This window comes from Cervus elaphus, chromosome 6 (genome assembly GCF_910594005.1).
Source record: "Cervus elaphus chromosome 6, mCerEla1.1, whole genome shotgun sequence".
Lineage (NCBI taxonomy): Eukaryota > Metazoa > Chordata > Mammalia > Artiodactyla > Cervidae > Cervus > Cervus elaphus.
Window position 1 is genome coordinate 31661352 of NC_057820.1, and position 27961 is coordinate 31689312.

General features: G+C 36.9%; 1 protein-coding gene across 2 annotated transcripts; it reads left to right on the forward strand.

The window, feature by feature from the left end:
* LOC122696518 (UDP-glucuronosyltransferase 2B18-like) lies at positions 1–27590 on the forward strand. Of its 2 annotated transcripts, none has more exons than XM_043906592.1 (6): positions 1–745; positions 1556–1704; positions 8327–8458; positions 13598–13685; positions 14547–14766; positions 26929–27590. In XM_043906592.1, exons 1-6 carry the CDS (start codon positions 16–18, stop codon positions 27206–27208), a joined length of 1599 nt encoding a protein of 532 aa, XP_043762527.1. In that variant the 5' UTR covers positions 1–15; the 3' UTR covers positions 27209–27590. The 2 variants fall into 2 exon arrangements, with proteins under 2 accessions (XP_043762527.1, XP_043762528.1); XM_043906593.1 differs by lacking the exon at positions 1–745 and adding an exon at positions 870–960.
* Positions 27591–27961: the final 371 nt, after the last annotated feature.

Sequence of the window (27961 nt, forward strand, 5' to 3'; positions counted from 1 at the left end):
TAAAAAGTACTACATATGAACAAGATGTCTATGAAAAGGCTCTCACTTCTGCTGCTGCTACAGCTGACTTCCTATTTTAGCACTGGGAATTGTGGAAAGGTGCTGGTGTGGCCAGTGGAATTTAGTCACTGGCTGAATATAAAGACAATTCTGGATGAACTTGTCACAAGGGGTCATGAAGTGACTGTTCTGATATCTTCAGCTTCCACTATTACTAATTCCAGCAAACCATCGACTATGAACTTTGAGACTTTCCCTGTATCTTTAACAAAAAGTGATTATGAGAATTTTATAGAACTTCTTCTTGAGAAATGGATGTATGCGGAAAAAGATTACTTTTGGTCCTATTTTTCAACAGTGAAAAGTTTATTTGGGGAATTTTTTGATATTGCTATAACTATGTGTAAAGACGCTGTTTCCAACAAGAAATTAATGACAAAACTAGAGGAATCAAGGTTTGATATCCTTATTGCAGATGCCGTTGGACCCTGTGGTGAACTGCTGGCTGAATTACTTAAAATACCATTCGTGTACAGTCATCACACCTCACCTGGCCATATAATTGAAAAGAATAGTGGAAGACTTCCATTCCCACCATCTTATGTACCTGTTATGTTTTCAGAATTAAGCGATCGCATGACATTCATGGAGAGGATCAAAAATATGTTATATACACTTTATTTTGACTTTTTCTTCCAGACACACTATGAGAAGGAGTGGAATCAGTTTTACAGTGAAGCACTAGGTAAGTTGGGCTTCCTGATAGCTCAGTGGTAAAGAATCTACCTGCCAATGCAGGAGACACAGGTTCAATCCTTTGGTCAGGAAGATCCCTTGGAAAAGGAAATGGCATTCCATTCCAGTGTTTTTGCCTGGGAAATCCCATGGACAGAGAAGCCTTTTGGGCTATCGTCCATGGAGTTGGAGAGAATCAGTTACCACTTAGCAACAAACAACGAGGTAAGTCATGTTTTTAGTTGGTTTCATTAAGTCCTATTTTTCCTAATGCCTTGGAAGTTGAGTATGTATAAACATAAATTCACAAAAATTTACCTCAAATAAGTGAAACAGTGAAATAAAAATATAAAATGACCCTCAATCTAACCAATATTATGCAAACACTTCAATTATAGGGTAGGGTAAAGCGCATTACTAGTATCGGATACCAGGAAGTCACTTACCACAAATTGAAGTACCTAGGACTTCTACAAGTGACTATCCAACTTACAAAATTCTTCTTTTAATTTAAAGTCTTTAGGAATCTCATAAACTGTCTTGATAAATGAAGACATGTACATTGAGAGTTATACACATATTTGTAGTACAAATATCCAGTTACCTTTTAGAAATTCTTTCTTCTTGTGTAAAAACAGATGTATTCCAGATCTACTTTATTATCCTATACTATGCTATGTTATATATTTATCAAACAACAGACACATTAAAACAACTTTGGCCACAACATCCAAAGTTGTTTTACAAAAATTATCTAATGTACACACATGACAATAGTCTCATTTGATCAAACATTTGTTGGTTTTCTTTCTATTTTCAGGAAGACCTACTACCTTATCAGAAACAATGGGGAAAGCTGAAATGTGGCTCATTCGAACCTACTGGGACTTTTCATTTCCTCGTCCACTACTCCCAAATGTTGAATTTGTTGGAGGCCTCCACTGCAAGCCTGCCAAGCCCCTGCCCAAGGTCACCTACTCCTCCTTGTTGCTCTTTGTGAATGTTGTGTTTTCAATAGGAATCATTCTGTATTCTTTCTTTGGAATGTTTGATTACAGGTAGTCAGATGTGGGAACCTGGATAAAGTGACCTTCCACCTAGAAAGTGATGTATTTCTATATCAACACAGCTATCTGAATTTCATTATCATTACAGAATAAGCTCCCTAGAGTACATTGGACACTTTAATAATACATCAATTAAATACAACTTCATTATTCAACACATAGAGAAGCATCATTCATTAAACAACACATATTATACTTTTACATAAAAATTATATTTTATATAAATAAAATAATAGTTTTATTATAATCTGGTGATGCCATCCAACCATCTCATCTCACTATAATATGTTACATTACTATTGTATTATAATTATTATAGGATAATTTTGTATATAGCATATTCCATAAGTGAGTATGAACATAGACAAATGGTGTAGGCACAGTTTCTACCACCTGACAGTCCACCTGGAATGACAGAACACAATCAAATTGTAAAAAATGTTATAATATGCAAAGACCAGAGTGTTAAAGAAATATTCAGCATGAATCATAGAAATTATCTCTGATTCATAGAAAATTATGAGATATGAAGGATGCTCAGGGATAAACAGAAGGATTAGGGCAGGGTTGAAAGAAGATACAGGCTTCCCTCATAGCTCAGTTGGAAAAGATATAAAAGAAAGGTAGGTGGAGTAGTTATGACAGTTGCCAAAAAGTCCAAGTTTAGTCTAGATAGGAAAAGGCTGAATAAAAAGAAGATGATGCTGATGAGGTAAGTTGCAAACAGATAATTATAAAGATTTGAAACATCTAGTAGGGGCATTGGGAAGAATATTGAAAGGATTAAGAAAGAAAGAGATGGTGGTGGTGGTTTAGTCTTTAAGTCGTGTCTGACTCTTTCAATTCCATGGACTGTAGACTGCCAGGCTCCTCTCTCCATGGGATTCTCCAAGTGTGAATACTGGAGCAGGTTGCCATTTCCTTCTCCAGAGGATCTTTCCAACCCAAGAATCAAGCCCGGGTCTCCTGCATTGCAGGCAGATTCTTTACTGACTGAGCTATGACAAGAGCCCTGAGAAAGAGATAGTCATATATAACGTAAAAATAAAAAGCAAGACGTAGTCACTGGGTTGGATTGTAAATGGTTAACAGTAGGAAGAGACCATTTAACAGATTGTTGCTAGATACAGACAATAATGAGTGAAAACTAGAGTACAGTGTTCACAGAGATATTAAATTAACTCATTTTTTCTTTATTTTAAATTAATTAATTTATATTAATTGGAGGATAATTACTTTACATTACTGTAGTGGGTTTTGCCATATATTGACATGAATCAGGATGGTTTACTTTAAACAAATTTAAATAAATCTCTGGGTTGGGAACAAAAACGTATATTTATATATACATTCATATACATTTATATTGCTGGGAAAAGGCATTTATTTTAGCTAGTGCACTGGTGAAAAGCCTTAAAACTTTCAAAAATACTTTAGTATTTCATCTTCTTCATCTGATCTCCAAAACCTTAAAAGTTCCTAACATTAAAAAAGTTGATATTAAATGCTGCTGCTGCTAACTCACTTCAGTCATGTCTGACTTTTTGTGACACTATGAACTGTAGTCCTCCAGGCTCCTCTGTCCACAGGATTCTCCAGGCAAGAATACTGGAGTGGGTAGTTATTCCCTTTTCCAGGAGATCTTCCCGACCCAGGGATCAAATCCTGCTTTCCTGCACTCCAGGCAGATTCTTTACCATCTGAGCCACTAGGAAAGCCCAAACAATGCTAAATTATACCAAATCAGATGTAATAAAATATTTACTTGGAAAATACCAAATATAATATTTTCACAGTTTTCTTGAAGGTTAAAAAAGCATAAACTAGATTTACAATGTTCAGGATGTATATCATAGTGTATGTTTGATTATAGGAATAGAGTAAAGATTAAAATGAAAACACAAATTTTAGCATAATGTCTTCAAGGTCCACCCATGTTGTCAAAAACGGAAGGATTTCCTTCTTTCTCGTGGGTGAATAACATTCCATTCTGAGCATGTCTGTCTGTCTGTGTGTGTGTATGTCTGTGTGTATCTATGAAACATCTTTAAATAATTCATCCATTGGTGGGCACTTAAGTTTTTTCCCTAGCTAATTGTGAATAATGTTGCAGTCAACATGGGAGCACATATACCTCTCACTGTCCTGTTTTTCTTTCCTTTGACCATATACCTGGAAGTAGAATTGCCATATCATACAATAGATGTATCTTTAATTGTTTTAAGATCCTTCAATTTATGTTCCATAAGGGCTAAACCAATTTACATTCCCACTGAGAGTGTACAAGCTTTCACTTTTCTCCACATTCTCACAACACTTTTTTCTTCTTGGTTATAGACTTTCTAACAGGGGTGAGGTAATATCTGATAATATCTGATTGTGATTTTGAAATACTTTCCCTGATGATTACTGATGTTGAGTATCTTCTCCTATACCTGGTGATCATTTGGAAATCTTCTTTTTAAAGTGTCTATTTGTTCATCTGCCCATTCTTTCATTGAATTTTGCTGTATGAGTTGTGTATATATTCTGGATCTTAACCCCTCATTCAATATGTGGTTACAAAACTTTTCTTCCATTCTGTAGATCACATTTTCATCTTGTAGATTATTTCTTTGGCTGTGCAGAAGCTTTTAAGCTTGATGTAGTCCCACTTGTGATTTTTTGTTGTTGTTGTTGTTGTCTTGATGTCATATAGAAAACATCATTTTCAAGATCAGTGCCAAGGAGTTTCATCCTTATATTGTCTTTTAGGGATGTTATGGTATCTGGTCTTATGTTTAATTCATTGATTCATTTTGAGTTGTTTTTGTGATGGTATAAGATAGAGGTCTCTTTATATATATATATATATATATATATATATATATATATATATACACACACACACATATATATGTTTATCCAGTTTTCTCAGAAAAGAAAGAAGTGACCTATATTTCCACAATGGATATTGTTGTATCCCTTGCTCCCATGTTGTATCGTGGTTGAACGCTGTATGCTGTTCCATGGTCTATGTATCTATTTTGGGGCCAGTACACTATTATTTGAAATATTGAAACTTTATATTAAATATGAAATTTCAAGGTGTAATTCTTTTGGCTTTTGCTAATGTCAACATTTTAACAGTATTAGTCTTCTGGTCCACATCACAAGATGACTTTCCATTTATTTGTGTTTTCCTCAATTTCTTAAAACTTCTTATAGTTATCACTGTACAGATCTTTCACTTCACTGATTAAATTCATTTTTAGTCATTTTCTTGCTTTTGATGCTATTGGAAATGGGACAGTTTTTTTTCAGGTGTTTCATTATTAGTACACAGTAATGAAGTTGAATTCTATGTAGTGATTTTATGTCTTGCAACTTTACTGAATTTGTTGATTAGTTCAGGTTTTTTTTGTTGTTGTTTTTGAATCTGTGAGATTCTGTGTACAAAAAAAATCATGTCTTCTGCGAAAAATAAAAATCTTAATTCTTCCTTTCTATTTAGGATGTCTTTTATTTCTTTGTCTCACCTAGTTGTTCTAGCTAAAGCTTCTACTAATATATTGAATCAGTGTGGGAGTAGGCATCCTTATTTTGTTTCTGATTAGAGCAAAAGCTTTCAAGTGTTCACTGTTGAGTATAACGTTAGCGTTGGGTTTGTCATATATGTTCTTTATTACACTGAGGTATTTTCCTTCTATACCCTATATGTTGAGGGTTTCATCATGAAAGAATGTCATACCCTGTCAAATGTTTTATGAACATCTATTGAGATAATCATGTTATTTCATACTTCATTCTATTTATCCTTGCATCACAGAAATAAATCTCACTTGATATTAGTATATAATTCTTTTAATGTGTTCTTGAATTGGCTTGTTGATATTTGTTAAGAATTTTTGCATCAATACTCAGTCTGGATATTGACCTTGGTTTTATCTTCTTGTAATTTCCTTATCTATTTGGTATCATGATCATGATGATGGCCTTGTAGGATGGGCTTGGAAATGTTCCTACATTCCTCTTTAATTTTTAAAGATTTTTTTTGGAAGAACTGGCATGAATTTTTCTATAATATTTCATAGAATATGTCAGTGAAGCCATCAGGTCCTGGGCTTTTGTGTGTTGATAGGTTATTGATTACCAATTCAATTTCTTTACTTATTAGGAGTGTTCAGATTTTCTACTTCTTCCTGATTCAGTCTTGGTAGGTTTTGTTTCTAAGAAGTTCTCCACTCTTCTCATATATGTATTAATAATTTCTTAGCTTATAATTATTCATGGTAGTCTCAGAATCCTATGTATTTTTTCAGTATCAGTTGTGATGTCCCCATTTCATTTCTAATCTTATTTATTTGAGTCACTTTTTTTCTTGATTAGTCCAACTAAAGGTTTTCAATTTTGTTTATCTTTTTGACAAGACACAGAAGGACAAATACTGTAAGATATCACTTGTATATGAAATCTAAAAATGCTGAACTTGTAATAACAGAGAGCAATATGGTGGTTGCCAGGACTGAGAGGGGGGAGAAGAGGAGAAATGTTGTTTAAGGATACAAATTTGCACTTCTTAGTAAATAAGTACTAGAGATCTAAGGTACAGAGTAGTGAATATGCATACATGCCCAGTCATGTCTGACACTTTGCGACCCTGTGAACTATAGCCAGCCAGTCTCCTCTGTCGATGGGATTTCCCAGGCAGGAATATTGGGGTGGATTGCCATTTGAAATGTGGAATTATTCTAGTATAGAAAGTAACTTCTTTTTAATCAGATAGGATCAAGAACAACAAAGCAAAATAATTCAGACACAATTCCAGGAAAATACGGGTTCACCAGGAGCTTTATTTAGGTAGAAGTGAATTACTCAAAAGCTGACCAGACCTGTGCTGCAGAAAGCCCTGGACACCTCTTCCTCTGTGGAGCAGGTGCCTCCAGCGGGACTCATTGAAGTCATGCTGAAGGTCCTTCACTGCAGTTAGACATAGCACATGCATCTGTGACATTCATTATATAAGTTCAGGACAAAGGTATGATATGTAAAGAGACACAGCAGTATGGTAGCTCAAATAAGTAACTATACAAGAGTAACTTTGGATTATAAACAGAACTCACAGAACTATTTCATAGAACATCCAAGCTATAATAATTGACTCCTCAAGTCAGTAGTTAGTAATTTAGACGGAGAGTTTGGAAATCATGACAAAGTTTAAGGTGAAGGATAGCATTACAGAGCTAAATGAATGACATAAAGTGATTAGGATCATATTTTTTTTTTCATAGTGCTCATAGTCAGGAAATGAAATATTAATGAATAACCTAAACTAATTCTCAAAAAGCCTGTCTGGAATAAATAAATGATTTAGTAGAATTATAACAACAAAGAACCAAAGGGAGTTGAATCCTGCAAGTAACTTCCTTCCAAGAATCTATGTTAGTAATTAACATCATGATTAATGAAGAGCCTGAGGATAATATAGCTTAATAGTATCTTCTTGTCACTACTGAGTACTGGCTCTATCTTATTTCCTGCTTATACAGAAACACATTTGCACAAATACATATAATGGAAGAATTTGACCTCATATCACCCATTCCTTTCCCAGGATCTCAAGGATGAAAAATACTTTTTTTTTTAAAAAAAAAAAAAGGGAACATTTTAAAAAATAATATGAAGTTCCCCCCAAAAAAATTTTTAATGATTTTTTATTGCTGAATATTTATTAACACAACTGACCAAAGTCCAAGAGGTGAAGTTAACATGTTCAAGAGAATTGGGGGAGTGGGGTGGGTGAGGGAGGGAAATCACTCTATTAGCTAACTGTATAGTATGTCATAAGAATAATGTGCACATTCTAACATAAAACCTGTCTATGCATAGAGCTCAGCAGTTCCTTTCCTGGGTTTATATCCAAAATAATTGAAATTGGGATCTCAATGAGATATCTGTACAACATATGCATAAAAGCTGTAGTCAAAGGAGCCAAGAGGTTGAAGCAACCCAAATGTCCATCAACATAGGAAGCAATAAACAAAATGTCATATATACAAACAATGGAATATTACTCACCTTTAAAAGGAAATTCTGACACATGTCACAACATCGATGAACCTTACATTAAGGGAAAATAACTAGTCAGAAAAAAGACAAATACTGTACAATTCAACTTATAAGAAGTATCCAGACTAATCTCACTTACATAAACAGAGGAGAATGAAATTTGCCAAAGGCTGGAGAAAGAGGAAAGTAGAGTTTCTTAATGATCACAGACTTCCAGTCTTGTCTGATGAAACAGTTCTGGAGATTGGTTGCACAATGTGAATATACTTAACACTAACATACTATACACTTAGGAACAATTAAGAAAGCAAATTTTATGCCATGTGTATCTTACCACAATATATTTGTAAGAAATGACTACTCTAGTATCTTGAGACAATTTCTGATTCTCTCTCTTTAGTTGCTTGTAGCAATTCCTTCAATAATGTATGCTATGCTGCTGCTCTTTTGTGATGAAGCAAATTCTTTTTTCACAGGAAATGGAAGACTTTGTGCAGAGCTCTGGAGAAAATGGTATTGTGGTGTTTTCTTTGGGGTCAATGGTCAGTAACATGTCAGAAGACAGAGCCAAGGTGATTGCATCAGCCCTCGCTCAAATTCCACAAAAGGTAGATACAATAACTTAATCACGGACAACTATTTAATGAGTCTGTTAAACTCTGTAAAGATCTGATTTTAGACATTTACTATCAGAAAGGTAAATAATATGATAGCAGCAATTTATCTCATATCTATACATACATATATATATATATATGTATGTGTATATAAACCAAAATATACACGGCAGGTGCTACTGCAGTACAGGGAGTGCCTTTGATCCATGATAATTTTAATTATTCAACATAGTAATCAAAAAGAATGATATATAAGAGACACAGTGTGACTTTTGGTGTTATTAATACAATGGTAGCATGGGCAGGAAGATTAACCAGTAAATTCTGCTTTGTCACTTGTCCCTTTTCCTTGAAGGACTCCTGAGGACAAAACACACATACAGATGCTCTCAGGAGTTAAATTTTAACAATAAATGTAGCTAAGCAATATTGATTCAAGTCAAACAATTACACTGTTCATTGTTTTTTAAAGTAGTGCTTAATAATTTGTAATTTAAAAGAACATACTTATTTGACAGCACTAATTAACTTATTATTAAAAAATTATGCTATTGTTGTTCGGTCATTAGGTTATCTGAATCATTGCAATCCCATGGACCTCAGCATGCTAGGCTCCCCTGTCCTTCACTATTACCCAGGGTTTGCTCAGATTCATGTCCATTGATTTAGTGATGCTATCTAACCATGTCATCCTCTGCCAGCCCTTCTCCTTTTGCCTTCAACCTTCCCCAGATCAGGGTCTCTTCCAATGAGTTATCAGGTGGGCAGAGTATTGGAGCTTCAGCATCAGTACTTCCAATGAATATTCAAGGTTGGGTTCATTAAAGACTGACTGGTTTGATGTCCTTGCAGTCCAAGGGATTCTCAAGAATCTTCTCCAGCACCACAATTCAAAGGCATCAAATCTTCAGCATTTAACCTTCTTTAAGGACTTCCCTGGTGGCTCAGATGGTAAAGCATATGCCTACAATGTGGGAGACCTGGGTTCTATCCCTGGGTCAGCAAGATCTTCTGGAGAAGGAAATGGGAACCCACTCTAGTACTCTTACCTGGAAAATCCCATGGATACAGGAGGCTGGAAGCTACAGTCCGTGGAGTCGCAAAGAGTTGGACACGACTGAGTGACTTCAACTTATCTTACTTTACCTACCCTTCTTTACTGTCCAACTCTGATATCCATACATGCTTATTGGGAAAAAATTTAGCTTTGATTACATGGACTTTTTTTTGGCAGAGTGATGTCTCTGCTTTTAATACTCTGTCTAGAATTGTCTTAGCTTTTCTTCCAAGAAGCAAGTGTCTTTTCATTTCATGGCTGCAGTCACAATCCACAATGATTTTGGAGAACAAGAAGATAAAATATGTCACAGCTTCCACATTTTCCCCATATATTTGCCATGAAGTGATGGGTCCAGATGCCATGGAGTTATTGTTTTGAATGTTGGGTTTTAAGACAGCTTTTTCACTCTCCTCTTTCATCCACATCAAAGTCTCTTAGTTCCTCTTCACTTTCTCCTATTGGCGTGGTATCATCTGCATATCTGAGGTAGTTAATATTTCTTCCAGCAATCCTGATTCCAGATGTGAGTCACCCAGCCCAGTAGTTTACATGATGAACTGTGCATATGTAGGTTAAATAACCAGAGTGACAATATACAGCTTTTCTGTACTTCTTTCCCTATTTTGAACCAGTCTGTTGTTTCACGTCTGATTCTAACTGTTGCTTCTTGACCTGCATACAGGTTTCTCTGGAGGCAGTTAAGCTGGTCTGGTATTCCCAACTCTTTAAGAATTTTCCACACTTTATTGTGATCCACACAGTCAAAGCTTTAGCGTATTCAATGAAGCAAAAATAGATGTTTTTCTGGAATTCTCTTGCTTTATCTATGACCTAATGAATGATGGCAATTTGATCTCTGGTTCCTCTGCCTCTTCTAAACCTAGATTGTACATCTGGAAGTTCTTGGTTCGTGTACTGCTCAGGCCGAGTTAAATAATTTTTGAATATAACCTTGCTAGCATGTGAAAAGAACATAGTTTTCCAGTACTTTGAACATTTTTTGGCATTATCTTTCTCTGGTTTTGGAATGAATACTTGCCTTTTCCAGTCCTGTGGCCACTGCTGTGTTTTCCAAATTTGCTGGCATATTGAGTGCAGCACATTCACAGCAACATCTTTTTTTTTTTTTTTTTTTCCATTTGTTTTTATTAGTTGGAGGCTAATTACTTTACAATATTGTAGTGGTTTTTGCCATACATTGACATCAATCAGCCATAGATTTGAAATACCTCAGCTGAAATTCCACTAGCTTTCTTCATAGTAATACTTCCTAAGGCCCCATTTTCTTCACACTCCAAGATGTTTGGCTCTAGGTGAGTGACGGCACCATCATGGTTATCCACATTATTAAGACCTCTTTTGAATAGTTCTTCTGTGTATTCTTGCCACCTCTTCTTAATACCTTCTGCTTCTGTTAGGTCCATACAATGTAAGTCCTTTATTGTGCCCATCTTTGCATGAAATGATCCCTTGGTACCTCTAACTTACTTGAAGAGATCTCTAGTCTTTCATATCCCATTGATTTCTCTTTCTTTGCATTGCTCATTTAAGAAGTCCTTCTTATCTCCCCTATCTAATGCCTGGAATTCTGCATTCAGTTGAGTATATCTTTCTTTCCCTTTTTCCCTTGGCCTTCACTTCCCTTCTTTTCTCAACTATTTATAAAGCCTCCTCAGATAACCACTTTGCCATCTGGCATGTCCTTTTCTTTGGGATTGTTTTGATCGCTGCCTTCTGTACAATGTCACACACCTCTATCCACAGTTCTGTATATTCCACAGGCACTCTGTATATCAGATATAATCCCTTGAATCTATTCATCACCTCCACTGTGTAATTTTATGGGATTTGATTTCAGTCATACCTCAATGGCCTAGCGGTTTTCCCCACTTTCAATTTAAGTCTTTCTTCAATTCAAATCTGAATTATGCACTAAGGTGCTCATGATCTAAACCAGAGTCAACTACAGGTCTTCTTTTGCTGACTGCATAGAGCGTCTCCATTTTCATCTGTAAAGAATATAATCAATCTGGTTTCGATATTGAGCATCTGGCGATGTCCATGTATAGAGTCATCAGTTGTTGGAAAACGATGTTTACTATGACCAGTGTGTTCTCTTGACTAAAGTCTGTTAGCCTTTGCCTGCTCCTTTTAGGACTACAAGGCCAAACTTGCCTGTTATCCTTGATATCTCTTGACTTCTTTACATTCCAATCCCTATGATGAAAAGACTTTTTCTTCTTCTTCTTCTTCTTCTTCTTCTTTTTAGGGTTAATTCTAGAAGGTCTTGTAGGTCCTGCTGAATCAATCAACTTCAGCTTCTTCAGCCTTAGTGGCTGTGGCACAGACCTGGATTGCTGTGATGTTCAATGCTTTGCCTTGGAAATGAAACAAGATCATTCTGTTGTGTTTGAGACTGCACCCAAGCACTCCATTTCTGATCTTTTTGTTGACTGTGAGGGATACTCCATTTCTTCTAAGGGATTCTTAAACACAGTAGTAGATATAATTGTCATCTGAATTAAATTCACTGAACTTGTCCATTTTAGTTCATGGATTCCTGAGATATTGATGTTCACTCTTGCCATCTCCTGCTTGACCTTGTCCAATTACCTTGATTTCATTGGTCTAACATTCCAGGATCCTATGTTCTTTACAGCATCAGACTTTCACCACCAGACACATCTACAACTGAGCATCATTTCTTCATTGGCCCAGTCACTTCATTCTTTCTAGAACTCTTAGTAATTGCCCTCCACTCTTTCTCAGCAGCATATTGGACACCTTCTGACCTGGAAAACTCATCTTCCAGTGTCATATATTTTTGCCTTTTCATATTGTTCATGTGGTTCTCATGGCAAAAATACTGGAGTGGTTGGCCATTCTCTCCTCCAGTGGACCACACTTGTCAGCACACTCCACTATGACCCATCTGCCCTTGGGGTGCATAGCTTATAGTTTTATTGAGTTACACAAACCCCTTTACCATGACAAGGATGTGATCTATGAAGGGGCTAATAAATTATAAATAAGCCAAAATATTAATCTTAAGAGATTGATTATATACATTTTCCTCTTTGTAATCAAAACATGTAAAATTCTAATAAAATAACTTCCCATTTTATCTACTTGATATAATTAAACCCTTTTATAACAGTCAAAAATAAATAAATCAGTGACCATTGAATCTGAAAATGAGCACTCCATATAAAAAGAAAGCAAATAAATGTATAGGTTATGTGTAATCTACCACTGACTTATTGTGATAGAAACAAAACCAGCTATCCATGGAAGAAAAGTTATGACAAACTTCGACAGTGTATTAAAAAGCAAAGACATCACTTTGCCCAGAAAAGTCCATATAGTCAAAGCTATGGTTTTTCAGTAGTCATGTGTGGATGTGAGGGTCGGACCATAAGGAAGGCTGAGTGCCAAAGAATTGATGCTTTTGAATTGTGGTGCTAGAGAAGACTCTTGAGAGTCCCATGGAGTGCAGGATCAAACCAGTCAAACCAATGGAAATTAACCTTGAATATTCATTGGAAGGACTAATGCTGATGCTGAAGCTCCAATACCTTGGCCACCTGATGCAAAGAGATGACTCATTGAAAAAGATCCTGATGCTGAGAAAGATTAAGGGCAGGAGGAGAAGGGAGTGACAGAGGATGAGTTGGGTAGATAGCAACACCGAATCAATGGATCTGAATATGAGAAAATTCTGGGAGATAGGGATGGACAGGGAAGCCTAGCATGCTGCAGTCCATTCAGTGCAAGGAGTTGGATACAACTTAGTGACTGAAAAGCAACAACAAAACAGTTTTTTAAATATTTGAGTTGGTCATTGAAAATCTCACTTGTCTGTGCCATCATGTGCACATAATTAACACATCAAACATAGGTATTCCTATTTATGTCTTTGTATTAATAATTACCATTTCTTAATATGTCTTCATAGCCTTTCATGTCATGTGGAGGACATGTAATTCTATGTATTTGAGTCAATTTAGAAATTATTAGTACAACTTTGAAGTTCAACTCATAGAATAAGTTATTTCCTTTACTTTTAACAGGTTCTGTGGAGACATGATGGCAAAAAACCAGATACCTTAGGACCCAACACCCGGTTGTATAAATGGCTTCCCCAGAATGACCTTCTTGGTGAGACTTGTTAGAACAAATAATGAAAACATGAGTAACAGCTGAGCAGAGTGACAATGCTTCAACAGGAAACACACTTACAAAGCTATTATTGAAACGCTGAAAAAGAAAACTTTACTAATTTTTATAATTTTCTTTGCTATGGTAAAAAAGGAGAATATATAAAAGTTGTCATTTTCTTCTACGTAGTCACATCCCTTACAGCCAGAATCTTTACTTTAGCTGTAATTGCTTCTCACAGTGAACTTTTCAGTAACTTCCTGGATTGTTGTTCTGTCTCTGAATTCTTTCCTTATACTTATCTTTTCCATCTGTGGAAGTATGTTAAAAGCTACTAAAAATAAGAACTCTCCTGCCATTACCAGTGACTCTCAATTTTCTGTAAGAAATAATTCACAATCATTTCTGTGAGTCAATAGCACACTTCAAGATAAAATTTAGCTTTTCCTTCCTCTGGTTCCAGTGCCACTAACATTATCATTCTCTTCCCCTGACACCATTCCTATCAAACTAAATGACTTCACTATATCTTTAGGAGAATAAATTCCTGCATGCCTTCCTCCTTGTTTGAACATGTGGTTTCTTTTACCCAGAATGTTCTTTCAAGTTGTTCACCTGCCAATCCTGGATTCATTTGTAATGTTCAAGTGACTCAGTGCTTCTTTCACAAAGTCTTCATTTACCCCTTCAGCAGACATAGCCATTTCTTCTCTGAGTTCTGAAAGCAAGTTAAAAACACTTTCATATACATAATAATCTGTTATCTTAAAGATACTGTTTCTTCCAGTGCCTCATAATACTCATTTCTGACTTTATTCTGAGTTATAGTTAATAATTTTACTGAAATCGACTCAATCCTAGGCCATCCAAAAACCAAAGCCTTTATAACTCATGGTGGAAGCAATGGCGTTTATGAGGCCATCTATCATGGGATCCCTATGGTGGGCACTCCTTTGTTTGCTGATCAAGCTGATAACATCGCTCGAATGAAAGCCAAGGGAACAGCTGTCAGGTTGGACTTGGAAACAATGTCATCAAGAGATTTGCTCAACGCATTGAAGGAAGTCATTAATAATCCTTCGTGAGTACATATATCAGTTCAGTTCGGTTCAGTATATATATATATATATATATACATATGTTTTTTGTTGTTGTTGTTTTGTTCTTTTTTTTTTTTTTTTTTTACCAGCTAATCCTTCTAGAGAAGTTCTCATCTGAAGATCGGGGAGGCAGCCATGAGTCTTCACATAAGCACAATGAGGTGTAAGGTTTGCTCAGCGCTTTGAAAACAGACAATAATAATGGGTTGTGAGTGTCATATTAAGATTTATTCATGGTTTTATGGAAAAGTTTTTTCAGTGGTTTAAAGATAGTGGAGAAATTTTGAAAACTTAATCATTAGAATGTGAAGAACCACTGAAATGGTAATAGAAGGATTAAGAAGCACTGAGAACAGTTACTGTAGGGAACTGAAAGGTTGTTGCTGAATGATAAGACGCGGGATTCTTGGCCTCCGGAGGAGACGAATTCAATCCAGGGCCAGAGACCAGGCTGGATCGCTCAGAGCTTTTGTGTAATAAAGTTTTATTAAAGTATAAAGGAGATAGAGAAAGCTTCTGACATAGGCATCAGAAGGGGGCAGAAAGAGTATCCCCCTCCTAGTCTTTAGCTGTAAGTTACATAGTCACCCACAGTCTGTTAATAAAAAGAAAGAAATGTCTTAAAATTTAGAATGGCACCAGGTAATTCATCCCCGGCCATAAAATGGTTGACTTGAATCTTGTAGAAGGGCAGATTCCCAAACAAATTGTTTCGTTTACATGGATTAGGGGAACAATATCTGAGTAAGTAGGTTGGGCCATTTGGCGGAACTTACAGAGTCTGGGGTAAATTAACATATCTTAAGACAAACATTTCAATAAGAAAAAAATGTATTGGTTAACTCAAGGTTTGAGAATAGTTAGCTTCAGGTGAAACCAGGTGTCATGGCAACACAGCATTTTAAGAGAAACCTCCTTTTAAATTTGTATAGAGAAGAAAAAAAAATATCGCTGGTTTGTTCCTCCTGCCGCTCTCTCTTAAGAGAGATAAAAATGTCTAACACTTGCAGCCTATTTCCTCCGTTTGGAGACCCTTGGCCTTCCTGCCTGTTACCCTCTCAGAACCATGAATGCTGTGGATCCTCATCTGCCCACTCTACTCTCTTTCAGCATGTGAACTTCTCAAAGGTTTTAAACTCTTAAAATATGGTTTATTTTCAGTAAACCACCATGACATAATCTATTTCAAATTCTGATTACATTTAATATTTTCCAAGTTTTCTATGCTAATATTTTGACTCCATCTCTGATAAAGGATAAACAGCTATAACTTTCTAATTACCCAGTTTCAATTATATATATTCTATTTATAAATGTGGGTATATTCTTGGGGTTTTTTACTGTGGTCATTTTGTCTTGTTTGGAAGAATTATAAAATCTAAACATAATTGACTTGGGAGGAGTATGTTGACGTGAAAAAGTGGAAGTGTTGGTTTCTCAGTTGTGTTCGACTCCTTGGGACCCCATGGACTCTATCCCACCAGACTCCTCAGTCCGTGGAATTTTCCAGGCAAGAACATGGGAGTAGGCAGCCATTCCCTTCTCCAGAGGATCTTGCTGACCCAGGTATCAAAGCAGGTCTCTGCATTGCAGGCAGATTCTTTACATCTGAGCCACCAGGGAAGCCCATATGTTGGGATATTTCTTTTTTTAAAAATGCTACACAATTTTTAAAGATTATTTTCCATTTAAAGTAATTACCAAATAGTGGTTAAATTTCCAGTGTGGTACAACACCTCCTTGAGCTTATATCATTCCCAATAATTTTGCCTCCAACTCCCCCACCTGTGTGTTTCTACTCCCCCAGATCTGGTAACCAATAGACTGTTCTCTGTATCTGCTGCTGCTGCTGCTAAGTCACTTCGGTCGTGTCCGACTCTGTGTAATCCCATAGACGGCAGCCCACCAGGCTCTGCCGTCCCTGGGAGACTCTAGGCAAGGACACTGGAGTGGGTTGCCATTTCCTTCTCCAATGCATGAAAGTGAAAAGTGAAAGTAAGGTTTCTCAGTCGTGTCCAACTCTTCACAACCCCATGGACTGCAGCCTACCAGGCTCCTCCATCCATGGGATTTTCCAGGCAAGAGTCCTGGAGTGGGTTGCCATTGCCTTCTCCGCTATCAGCTAGTCTGTAATAATATTTTGATCCCATCATTGATAAATGGTAAACAACTAGAATTTTCTTTTTACTCAATTACAACTATGTAGATACAGCCTATTAATTTAAGTTTATTTAGAGTTCTTTTACTTGTGCTTGTTTTTGTCTTATTTGGAATAGATAGTTATGTTGGGATATCCTTATTTCAAAGCCACATTTTCTGAAAACAGAAATATTTGATTTCCAAATCACTTCAGGATATACATGAATTTCAATCACACAATTATATTAATATCACAAATATGATGTATATATTCCCCCTTTTTTTTAATCATAATGACTTTGTAAAGAAAATGTATTGAGAATGTGTCAGTAATGGCAGCAAAATGCATTTTGTGTTTCATAAGCAGTGTTATTTAAATTTAATTTTAGCACAGCTCTTGCCCTAAGTGACCAGCATAAAAAGCACTTTTTTTTCTTTCTTTTTTTTTTTTTAAATTTCCTTATTTTATTTTTTCCCAGTTTTTTTTATTAGTTGGAGGCTAATTACTTTACAATATTGTAGTGGTTTTTGCCATACATTGACATGAATCAGCCATAGATTTACATGTGTTCCCCATCCTGAAACCCCCCTCCCACCTCCATCCCCATCCCATCTCTCTGGGTCATCCCAGTGAACCAGCCCGAGCACTTGTCTCATGCGTCCTACCTGGACTGGCGATCTGTTTCACACTTGATAATATACATGTTTCGATGCTGTTCTCTCAGATCATCCCACCCTCGCCTTCACCCATAGAGTTCAAAAGTCTGCTCTATACATCTGTATCTCTTTTTCTGTCTTGCATATAGGGTTATCGTTACCATCTTTCTAAATTCTATATATATGCATTAGTGTACTGTTTTGGTGTTTGTCTTTCTGGCTTACTTCACTCTGTATAATGGGCTCGTTTTATCCACCTCATTAGTACTGATTCAAATGTGTTCATTTCAGTGGCTGAGTAATATTCCATCGTGTATATGTACCATAGCTTTCTTATCCATTCATCTGCTGATGGTCATCTAGGGTGCTTCCATGTCCTGGCTATTATAAACAGAGCTGTGATGAACATTGGGGTACACGTGTCTCTTTCAGATCTGGTTTCCTCAGTGTGTATGCCCAGGAGTGGGATTGCTGGGTCATATGGCAGTTCTCTTTCCAGTTTTTTAAGGAATCTCCACACTGTTCTCCATAGTGGCTGTACTAGTTTGCATTCCCACCAACAGTGTAAGAGGGTTCCCTTTTCTCCACACCCTCTCCAGCATTTATTGCTTGTAGACTTTGGGATAGCAACCATTCTGACTGGCGTGTAATGGTATCTCATTGGGGATTTGATTCGCATTTCTCTGATAATGAGTGATGTTGAGCATCTTTTCAGGTGTTTGTTAGCCATCTGTAGGTCTTCTTTGGAGAAATGTCTGTTTAGATCTTTGGCCCATTTTTTTTATTGGGTCATTTATTTTTCTGGAATTGAGATGCAGGAGTTGCTTGTATAATTTTGAGATTAATCCTTTGCCTGTTGTTTCATTTGCTATTATTTTGTCCCATTCTGAAGGTTGTCTTTTCACCTTGCATATAGTTTCCTTTGTTGTGCAAAAGCTTTGAAGTTTCATTAGGTCCCATTTGTTTATTTTTTCTTTTATTTCCAATATTCTTGGAGGTGGGTCATAGAGGATCCTGCTGTGATTTATGTCGGAGAGTGTTTTGCCTATGTTCTCCTCTAGGAGTTTTATAGTTTCTGGTCTTACATTTAGATCTTTAATCCATTTTGAGTTTATTTTTGTATATCATACTTGAAAGTGTTCTAGTTTCATTCTTTTACAAGTGGTTGACCAGTTTTCCCAGCACCACTTGTTAAAGAGATTGTCTTTTTTCCATTGTATATCCTTGCCTCCTTTGTCAAAGATAAGGTGTTCATCGGTATGTGGATTTATCTCTGGGCTTTCTATTTTGATCCATTGATCTATATTTCTATCTTTGTGACAGTACCATGCTGTCTTGATGACTGTGGCTTTGTAGTAGAACCTGAAGTCAGGCAGGTTGATTCCTACAGTTCCATTCTTCTTTCTCAAGATTGCTTTGGCTATTCAAGGTTTTCTGTATTTCCATACAAATTGTTAAATTATTTGTTCTAGTTCTGTGAAGAATATCGTTGGTAGCTTGATAAGGATTGCACTGAATCTATAGATTGCTTGGGTAGTATACTCATTTTCACAATATTGATTCTTTCAATCCATGAACACAGTCTATTTCTCCATCTATTTGTGTCCTCTTGATTGCTTTCATCAGTGTTTTATAGTTTTCTATAAAGGTCTTTTGTTTCTTTAGGTAGATATACTTCTAAGTATTTTATTCTTTTTGTTGCATTGGTGAATGGTATTGTTTCCTTAATTTCTCTTTCTGTTTTCTCATTGTTAGTATATAGGGATGCAAGGGATTTCTGTGTGTTAATTTTATATCCTGCAACTTTACTATATTCTTTGATTAGCTCTAGTAATTTTCTGGTAGAGTCTTTAGGGTTTTATATATAGAGGATCATGTCATCTGCAAACAGCGAGACTTTCACTTCTTTTCCTATCTGGATTCCTTTTATTTCTTTTTCTGCTCTGATTGCTGTGGCCAACACTTCCAAAACTACGTTGAATAGTAGTGGTGAGAGTGGACACCCTTGTCTTATTCCTGATTTTAGGGAAAATGCTTTCAATTTTTCACCATTGAGGATCATGTTTGCTGTGGGTTTGTCATATACAGCTTTTTTATGTTGAGGTATGTTCCTTCTATGCCTGCTTTCTGGAGAGTTTTCATCATAAATGGATGTTGAATTTTGTCAAAGGCTTTGTCTGCATCTATTGAGATAGTCATATGGTTTTTATCTTTCAATTTGTGAATGTGGTATATTACATTGATTGATTTGCAGATATTAAAGAATCCTTGCATTCCTGGGATAAAGCCCACTTGGTCATGATGTATGATCTTTTTAATATGTTATTGGATTTTGTTTGCTAGAATTTTGTTAAGGATCTTTGCATCTATGTTAATTAGTGATATTGGCCTGTGGTTTTCTTCTTTTTTTGTGGTATCTATTTCTGGTTTTGGAATTAGGGTGACGGTGGCCTCATAGAATGAGTTGGAAGTTTACCTTCTTCTGCAATTTTCTGGAGGAGTTTGAGTAAGATAGGTGTTAGCTCTTCTCTAAATTTTTGGTAGAATTCAGCTGTGAAGCCATCTGGTCCTGGGCTTTTGTTTCCTGGAAGATTTCTAATTGCAGTTTCGATTTCCTTGCTTGTGATGGGACTGTTAAGGTCTTCTATTTCTTCCTGGTTCAGTTTTGGAAAGTTATATTTTCCAAGAATTTGTCCATTTCTTCCAAGTTGTCCATTTTATTGGCATAGAGCTGCTGGTAGTACTCTCTTATGATCCTTTGTATTTCAGAGTTGTCTGTTGTGATCTCTCCATTTTCATTTCTAATTTTGTTAATTTGGTTCTTCTCCCTTTGTATCTTAATGAGTCTTGCTAACGGTTTGTCAATTTTGTTTATCTTTTCAAAAAACCAGCTTGTAGCTTTGTTGATTTTTGCTATGGTCTCTTTAGTTTCTTTTGCGTTTATTTCTGCCCTAATTTTTAAGATTTCTTTCCTTCTACTAACCCTGGGGTTCTTCATTTCTTCCTTCTCTAGTTGCTTTAGGTGTAGAGGTAGGTTATTTATTTGACTTTTTTCTTGTTTCTTGAGGTAAGCCTGTATTGCTATGAACCTTCCCCTTAGCACTGCTTTTACAGTGTCCCATAGGTTTGGGGTTGTTTTGTTTTCATTTTCATTCGTTACTATGCATCTTTTTATTTCTTTTTTGATTTCTTCTATGATTTGTTGGTTATTCAGAAGCGTGTTATTAGCCTCCATATGTTTGAATTTTTAATAGTTTTTTTTTCATGTAATTGAGATCTAATCTTACTGCATTGTGGTCAGAAAAGATGACTGGAATGATTTGTTTTTTTTAATTTACCAAGGCTAGATTTATGGCCCAGGATGTGATCTATTCTGAAGAAGGTTCCATGTGCACTTGAGAAAAAGGTGAAGTTGATTGTTTTGGGATGAAATGTCCTATAGATATCAAATGGGTCTAGCTGGTCCATTGTGTCATTTAAAGTTTGTGTTTCCTTGTTAATATTCTGTTTAGTTGATCTGTCCATCGGTGTGAGTGGGGTATTAAAGTCTCCCACTATTATTGTGTTATTGTTAATTTCCCCTTTCATACTCGTTAGCATTTGCCTTACATATTGCAGTGCTCCTATGTTGGGTGCATATATATTTATAATTGTTATCTCTTCTTCTTGGATTGATCCCTTGATCATTATGTAGTGTCCTTCTTTGTCTCTTTTCACATCCTTTATTTGAAAGTCTATTTTATCTGATATGAGTATTGCGACTCCTGCTTTCTTTTGGTCTCCATTTGTGTGAAATATTTTTTTCCAGCCCTTCACTTTCGGTCTGTATGTGTCCCTTGTTTTGAGGTGGGTCTCTTGTAGACAACATATATAGCGGTCTTGTTTTTGTATCCATTCAGCCAGTCTTTGTCTTTTGGTTGGGCCATTCAACCCATTTACATTTAAGGTAATTAATTTTTTTTCCATATATTTTTATTAGTTGGAGGCTAATTACTTTACAATATTGTAGTGGTTTTTGTCATACACTGACATGAATCAGCCATGGATTTACATGTATTTCCCATCCCAATCCCCCCTCCCACCTCCCTCTCCACCCAGTCCCTCTGGGTCTTCCCAGTGCACCAGGCCTGAGCACTTGTCTCATCCATCCAACCTGGGCTGGTGATCTGTTGCACCCTAAATAATATACATGTTTCGATGCTGTTCTCTCAAAACATCCCACCCTCGCCTTCTCCCACAGAGTCCCAAAGTCTGTTCTGTACATCTGTGTCTCTTTTTCTGTTTTGCATATAGGGTTATTGTTACCATCTTTCTAAATTCCATATATATGTGTTAGTATATTCTATTGGTCTTTATCTTTCTGGCTTACTTGAATCAGTTCTAATGAGATGGATGCAACTGGAGCCCATTATACAGAGTGATGTAAGCCAGAAATTTTAAGGTAATTTTGATAGGTATGGTCCCGTTGCCATTTGTTTTTTTTGTTTTGGATTCACGTTTCTACAACCTTTCTTGTTTCCGTCTAGAGCATATCCTTTAGCATTTGTTGAAGAGCTGGTTTTGTGATGCTGAATTCTCTCAGCTTTTGCTTGTCTGTAAAGCTTTTGAATTCTCCTTCATATCTGAATGAGATCCTTGCTGGGTACAGTAATCTGGGTTGTTGGTTATTCTCTTTCATTACTTTAAGTATGTCCTGCCATTCCCTTCTGGCCTGAAGAGTTTCTATTGATAGATCAGCTGTTATCCTTATGGGAATCCCTTTGTGTGTTATTTGTTGTTTCTCCCTTGCTGCTTTTAATATTTGTTCTTTGTGTTTGATCTTTGTTAATTTGATTAATATGTGTCTTGGGGTGTTTCACCTTGGGTTTATCCTGTTTGGGACTCTCTGGGTTTCTTGGACTTGTGTAACTATTTCCTTCTCCATTTTAGGGACGTTTTCAGCTATTATCTCCTCGAGTATTTTCTCATGGCCTTTCTTTCTGTCTTCTTCTTCTGGGACTCCTATGATTCGAATGTTGGGGCGTTTCACATTGTCCCAGAGGTCCCTGAGGTTGTCCTCATTTCTTTTGATTTTTTTTTTCTTTTTTCCTCTCTGCTTCATTTATTTCCACCATTTTATCTTCTACCTCACTTATCCTATCTTCTGCCTCCGTTATTCTACTGTTAGTTCCCTCCAAAGTGTTTTGATCTGACTTATTGCATTATTCATTTTTAATTGACTTTTTTTAATTTCTTCTAGGTACTTGTTAAACATTTCTTGCATCGTCTCAATCCTTGTCTCCAGGATATTTATCTGTAACTCCATTTTGTTTTCAAGATTTTGGATTATTTTTTACTATCATTATTCTAAATTCGTTTTCAGGTAGATTCCCTATCTTCTCCTATTTTGTTTGGCTTGGTGGGCATTTTTCATGTTCCTTTACCTGCTGGGTATTTCTCTGCCTTTTCATCTTGTTTAGATTGCTGTGTTTGGAGTGGCCTTTCTGTATTCTGGTGGTCTGTGGTTCCTTTTTAATGTGGAGGTTTCTCCCAGTGGATGGGTTTGGACAATCGGCTTGTCAAGGTTTCCTGGTTAGGGAAGCTTGCGTCAGTGTTCTGGTGCTTGGAACTGGATTTCTCTCTGCAGTGCAATGGAGTGTCCAGTAGTGAGTTTTGAGGTGGGTCTATGTGTTTGGTGTGACTTTGGGCAGCCTGTATGTTGAGGCTCAGTGCTATGTTCCTGCGTTGCTGGAGAATTTGCCTGGTATGTCTTCCTCTGGAACTTATTGGCTTTTGGGTGGTGGTTGTCAGTGTAAGTGTGGAGGCTTTGAGATGATCTCTTATTACTTAATGTTCCCTGTAGCCAGGAGTTTTCTGGTGTTCTCAGATTTTGGGCTTAAGTCTCCTGCCTCTGGATTTCAGTCTTATTCTTCCAGTAGCCTCAAGACTTCTCCAACTATACAGCACTGATAATAAAACTTCTAGGTAAATGGTGAAAAGATTCTCCACAGTGAGGGACACCCAGAGAGGTTCACAGAGTTACATGAAGAAGAGGAGAAGGAGGAGGGAGATAGAGATGAGCAGGAGGAGAAAAGGGGGGACTCAAGAGGAGAGAGACAGATCTATGCAGTGCTCTGTTCCCTAAGTGTTCTCTGCAGCCCAGAACACCCATAGAGATTCACAGAATTAGATTTAGGAGAGAAGGGGGAGGGAGGAAACAGAGGTGATCTGGGAGAGAAAAAGGAGAGTCAAAAGGGGGAAAGAGTATTCATCACACTTCTGAGTAAAAATGGGTACTGAATATTGGATTCTTAAATGTCCAAAATTTATATCAAATACTGAAAAGCAAATATTAAAAATCTAGAGTAGAGGTTAGGCTCTTAAAATTACAATATTAAAAACAAAAACACAAAAAATTTAAGAAATATATATATGAAGTTCACTTTAAAAATAAGGTTTTTTTTTTTTGCAAGGTTATAGTGAAATGAAAATGAAAATTAAGGAGTAATAGAGGAGTAATAGCAGACTTTAAAAGAAAATAAAAGAAAATGAAAATTAAGGAGTAATAGAGGAGTAATAGGTAATTTAAAAGAAAATAAAAGAGAAAAAATTTAAGAAAAAGACAAAAAAAATTTTTTAATTAAAAAAATAGTTAAAATATATCTAGGAATTTCTCTGGAGCTGTTGTGGGCAGTGTGAGTTTGGTTCAGTTTCAGATAGCTCCTTGTTCCAGCTTACACTTCTCAATATCTATAGGGCCCTTCCAGTGTAGTTGGTGTTAACTACAGAGATTTTAATCTATTGCACCTGTCGCTTCTGAAGCAGTTCCCTTTGTTTATTTGGCTTCTGTTTACAGGTCTCTTCAGTGTCTAATTTCTGCCTTAACACAAGCGGGTGGAAGTGGTCTCTTGTTTAGGTTCGCTTGTTCAGTCGTGCTGTGGGGAGGGCGGGGAGCTGCAGACAAATGTCACTGCCTGTGTGGGGAGCACTCTCAGTGTTCTGGCCACACTGGGTTTCCCCACTCACGGCGCCTGTGCTTTCCCCGTCTACACTACTCAGGCTCCAGGCTGCTCTATAGGGAGCGGGCCCTGAGTTGCCTGCGGTTCCAGTTTTCTGGTTCTCCACAAAAGCTCAGACTCGGTTGGGCCTGCATTTTGTGCCTTCCCCACCCGAGCAGCTCAGGCAGCCAGGAGCTTGATGAGCGCACTCTCCCCGGGCGCGGTGCGCCTTCTCCCCTCCAAGGTCCCAGCCTAGGTTTCGCGCACACCGCTCCGGTGCGCCTTGTGTCTGTTCTGGAGAGCTGGCCTCTAGCTGAGACCCTCCCACTGGATGTCAACCATCCAGAATCTCAGGAAATCTTTGGTTAGAAATTGGAAACCTCTTTGCAGTTTGGTAGGGGATGCTGTCTCTGGGGCCGAGTTTGCCCCTTTCCCCTCCCCTCTGCCTCCTGCCTCTGGCATGGGATGGGCCAGTCCGCCACCGGCTAGCTTTCTCTGAAATTCCTCAGTCTTTCCTTTGTTCTGTGAACAGGCCAGCAGTGTGTTCGGTTAGCGCTTTTCACCGGTTAATTTTCTCTCTCTCTCTTGCTATCCCATAGTTTAAGTTGCTATCTCACGTTAGCTCCATCCGATTGCCCTCAGGACATTCAGGCCCGGTCCTTACCCTAAGCAATGCCTCCCGCTCCTCTCTGTTCAGCCCCCAGTTGCTGGTGGCAGATGCGAGCGTCTGGGGTACTTTTCTCCTAGGAGTTGCTTTTAGGCATGAAATCTGTGGGTTTTATTTATTTTTCTTCCCAGTTAGGTTGTCCTCCAAGATTCAAAAACTTCCCCCAGACCCGGCAGTGAGAGGGTTTCCTGGTGTTTGGAAACTTTCTCTATTACGACTCCCTTCCCGGGACGGGTCTCCATCCCTAGCTCTTTTGTCTCTCTTTTTATGTTTTCTATTTTGTCCTACCTCCTTTCAAAGACAATGGGCTGCTTTTCTGGGCACATGATGTCCTCTGCTAGCGATCAGAAGTTGTTTTGAGGAGTTTGCTCAGCGTTCAAATGTTCTTTCGAAGAATTTGTAGGGGAGAAAGTGGTCTCCCCGTCCTATTCCTCCGCCATCTTAGCTCCTCCTTTTTTCTCTTTTTTTAAAAGAAAAAAATCTTTCATCTGCTGTTTTTATGTAAATGTACATATCTCTGGTATATTTGTATGTCTTTTTAATTTTTAATAATGTAATGTTGGTGTTAAAAATGAAGATATACTGAATGTTCATGATATGCTGCATGTTGTATTCAGTAAAACAGTGTTACTTTACACATATTAAGTAACTTCTTTATTGTAGTCTATTCCTATTGTATTAAAAATATATTTCTAGGATTACTGCAGTCTTCTCAAAAACCCAGTTCTCAACCTGTGTTTTTGACAGAAAAGGGAGAAAAGTTACTTCCATTGTTATTACTACATTGCCATGTAATAACACTTTGTGATTTAAAGTTCATGAGCTATAGCTCTTTATTCTTTTTTCTTGTCTATTAGTCTGCCAGCATTTCAACAGTAGAAACAAGTGTGTCTGCAATGCCTGAGAGTGAAATGTTGAAGCTTCTCCGGAATTTATAGAACAAAAACCAGAACAACAATACTAGTAAATATTTACTGAGTGTCTACTGCATGCTAGGAATGCCTCTAAGAATCAGTAAAATATTCTCAAAATAATTAGATAAGGTACTATTCCTAGCCATTTTATACAACAATGAAAACCTGAGAAACAGGTTCTATCATGATTGAGCACTCCTAAGCAAAATTAAGAGTTTAAAAAATAAAAAAAGTTTTAAAACGTTAATAAAATTTTTTTTTTTTTTAAATCTGAGTAACAGAAAGAATAAAAAAGCAGCCAACAAAGTAAGAGTCAGGAATCAAACTGTCAATCTACTTCCAAACTTTCAACCACCACTTCACTAATGTAAGATCAGCCCTGTCTGGACATGTCTCCAAACCTCATCACTGATTTACCTGCTATATCTGGATTATAACATTTTGAAATACATCTACCAGGTCTATTAACAATTCTTTATGAGACAATTCAAACTTTGGACAAACATATTACGAATTTCTTTTCTTTTATTTCCCTTTGGGATGGCTCATTCCATTCTTCAGAATGTACAATCTTGTTCTCTCCCATTTTCTTTCTTTTCTTTGTAGCTTGAAATGCTATGCATTTAAGAAATCCTAGCCCTTAAGATAATATCTCAATAATCACCTTGGAAAAAATTATCTATTTTTCTTCCACTCTGTGTTGCACTCGTTGTAACCATCTGCAAGAAAATTTCACATATTTGCCTATTATAGCTCATTCCATAAATGATCACTCTGATTTTCCTTCAGCTACAAAGAGAATGTGATGAGATTATCAGCCATTCAGCATGATCAGCCGATGAAGCCCTTGGACAGAGCAGTCTTCTGGATCGAGTTTGTCATGCGCCACAAAGGAGCCAAGCACTTGAGGCCAGCTATCCATGACCTCACCTGGTTCCAGTACCACTCTTTGGATGTCATCGGGTTCCTGCTGGCCTGTGTGGCAACTGCCATGTTTGTCATCGCAAAATGTTTTCTGTTTTGTTGCTGGAAGTTCACTAAGAGAGGAAAGAAGGGGAAAAGAGACTAACTGTATCTGAGACCTAGTACAATGGTCCCCAACCTCTGAGATCTAATGCCTGATGATCTGAGGTCGAGCTGATGCAGTAATAGAGATAAAGTGAGCAATAAATGCAATATGCTTGAATCGTCCCAAAACCATTGCTTCCTACCCCAGTCCATGGAAAAATTGTCTTCCACGAAACTGGTTCCTGGGGCCTAAAAGTTTGGGTACTGGTGTTCTAGCAGCTCTGCCTCATAAATAGGACTCCTCCATAAAACAATGTGGGTATGTATTGAAATTTATTATTTTAATGCAAAAGTTGTACTAAAAAGATATGATTGAATTTAACGGTTTTTCACATGTTGGGTGTAGAAACAAGAACAATAAAAGTCTATTCATAGTATCCATATTACTGTGTAGATATTCAGAATTTTACCTTCATTTTTGTATAGAATTTTGTAGCTTTTCCTTGTTATAGAAATTGTTCAATAATGGGAATTCTTTTGAAAAATTCACCCTTCAATTTTATTTGTGAGACCACTAATAGTTCTTCATTTTTACTATGCATCCAGCGTCAACATCACTTTTTACCTAAAGCCATGGCAAGACACTTGCCTTCATCCAGTTAAACTCATTTGCCTTTGGAGAGTTTGTGGAATTAGAAATATAGCAACTGCTACTTGCCTCCTTTTATAAAATTGAGATATTTGCAAAAATCTTTAATTTCATGACCTAATTCTCTTTTTGTCATCCACCTTTTATTCACCTATTATTTTCACT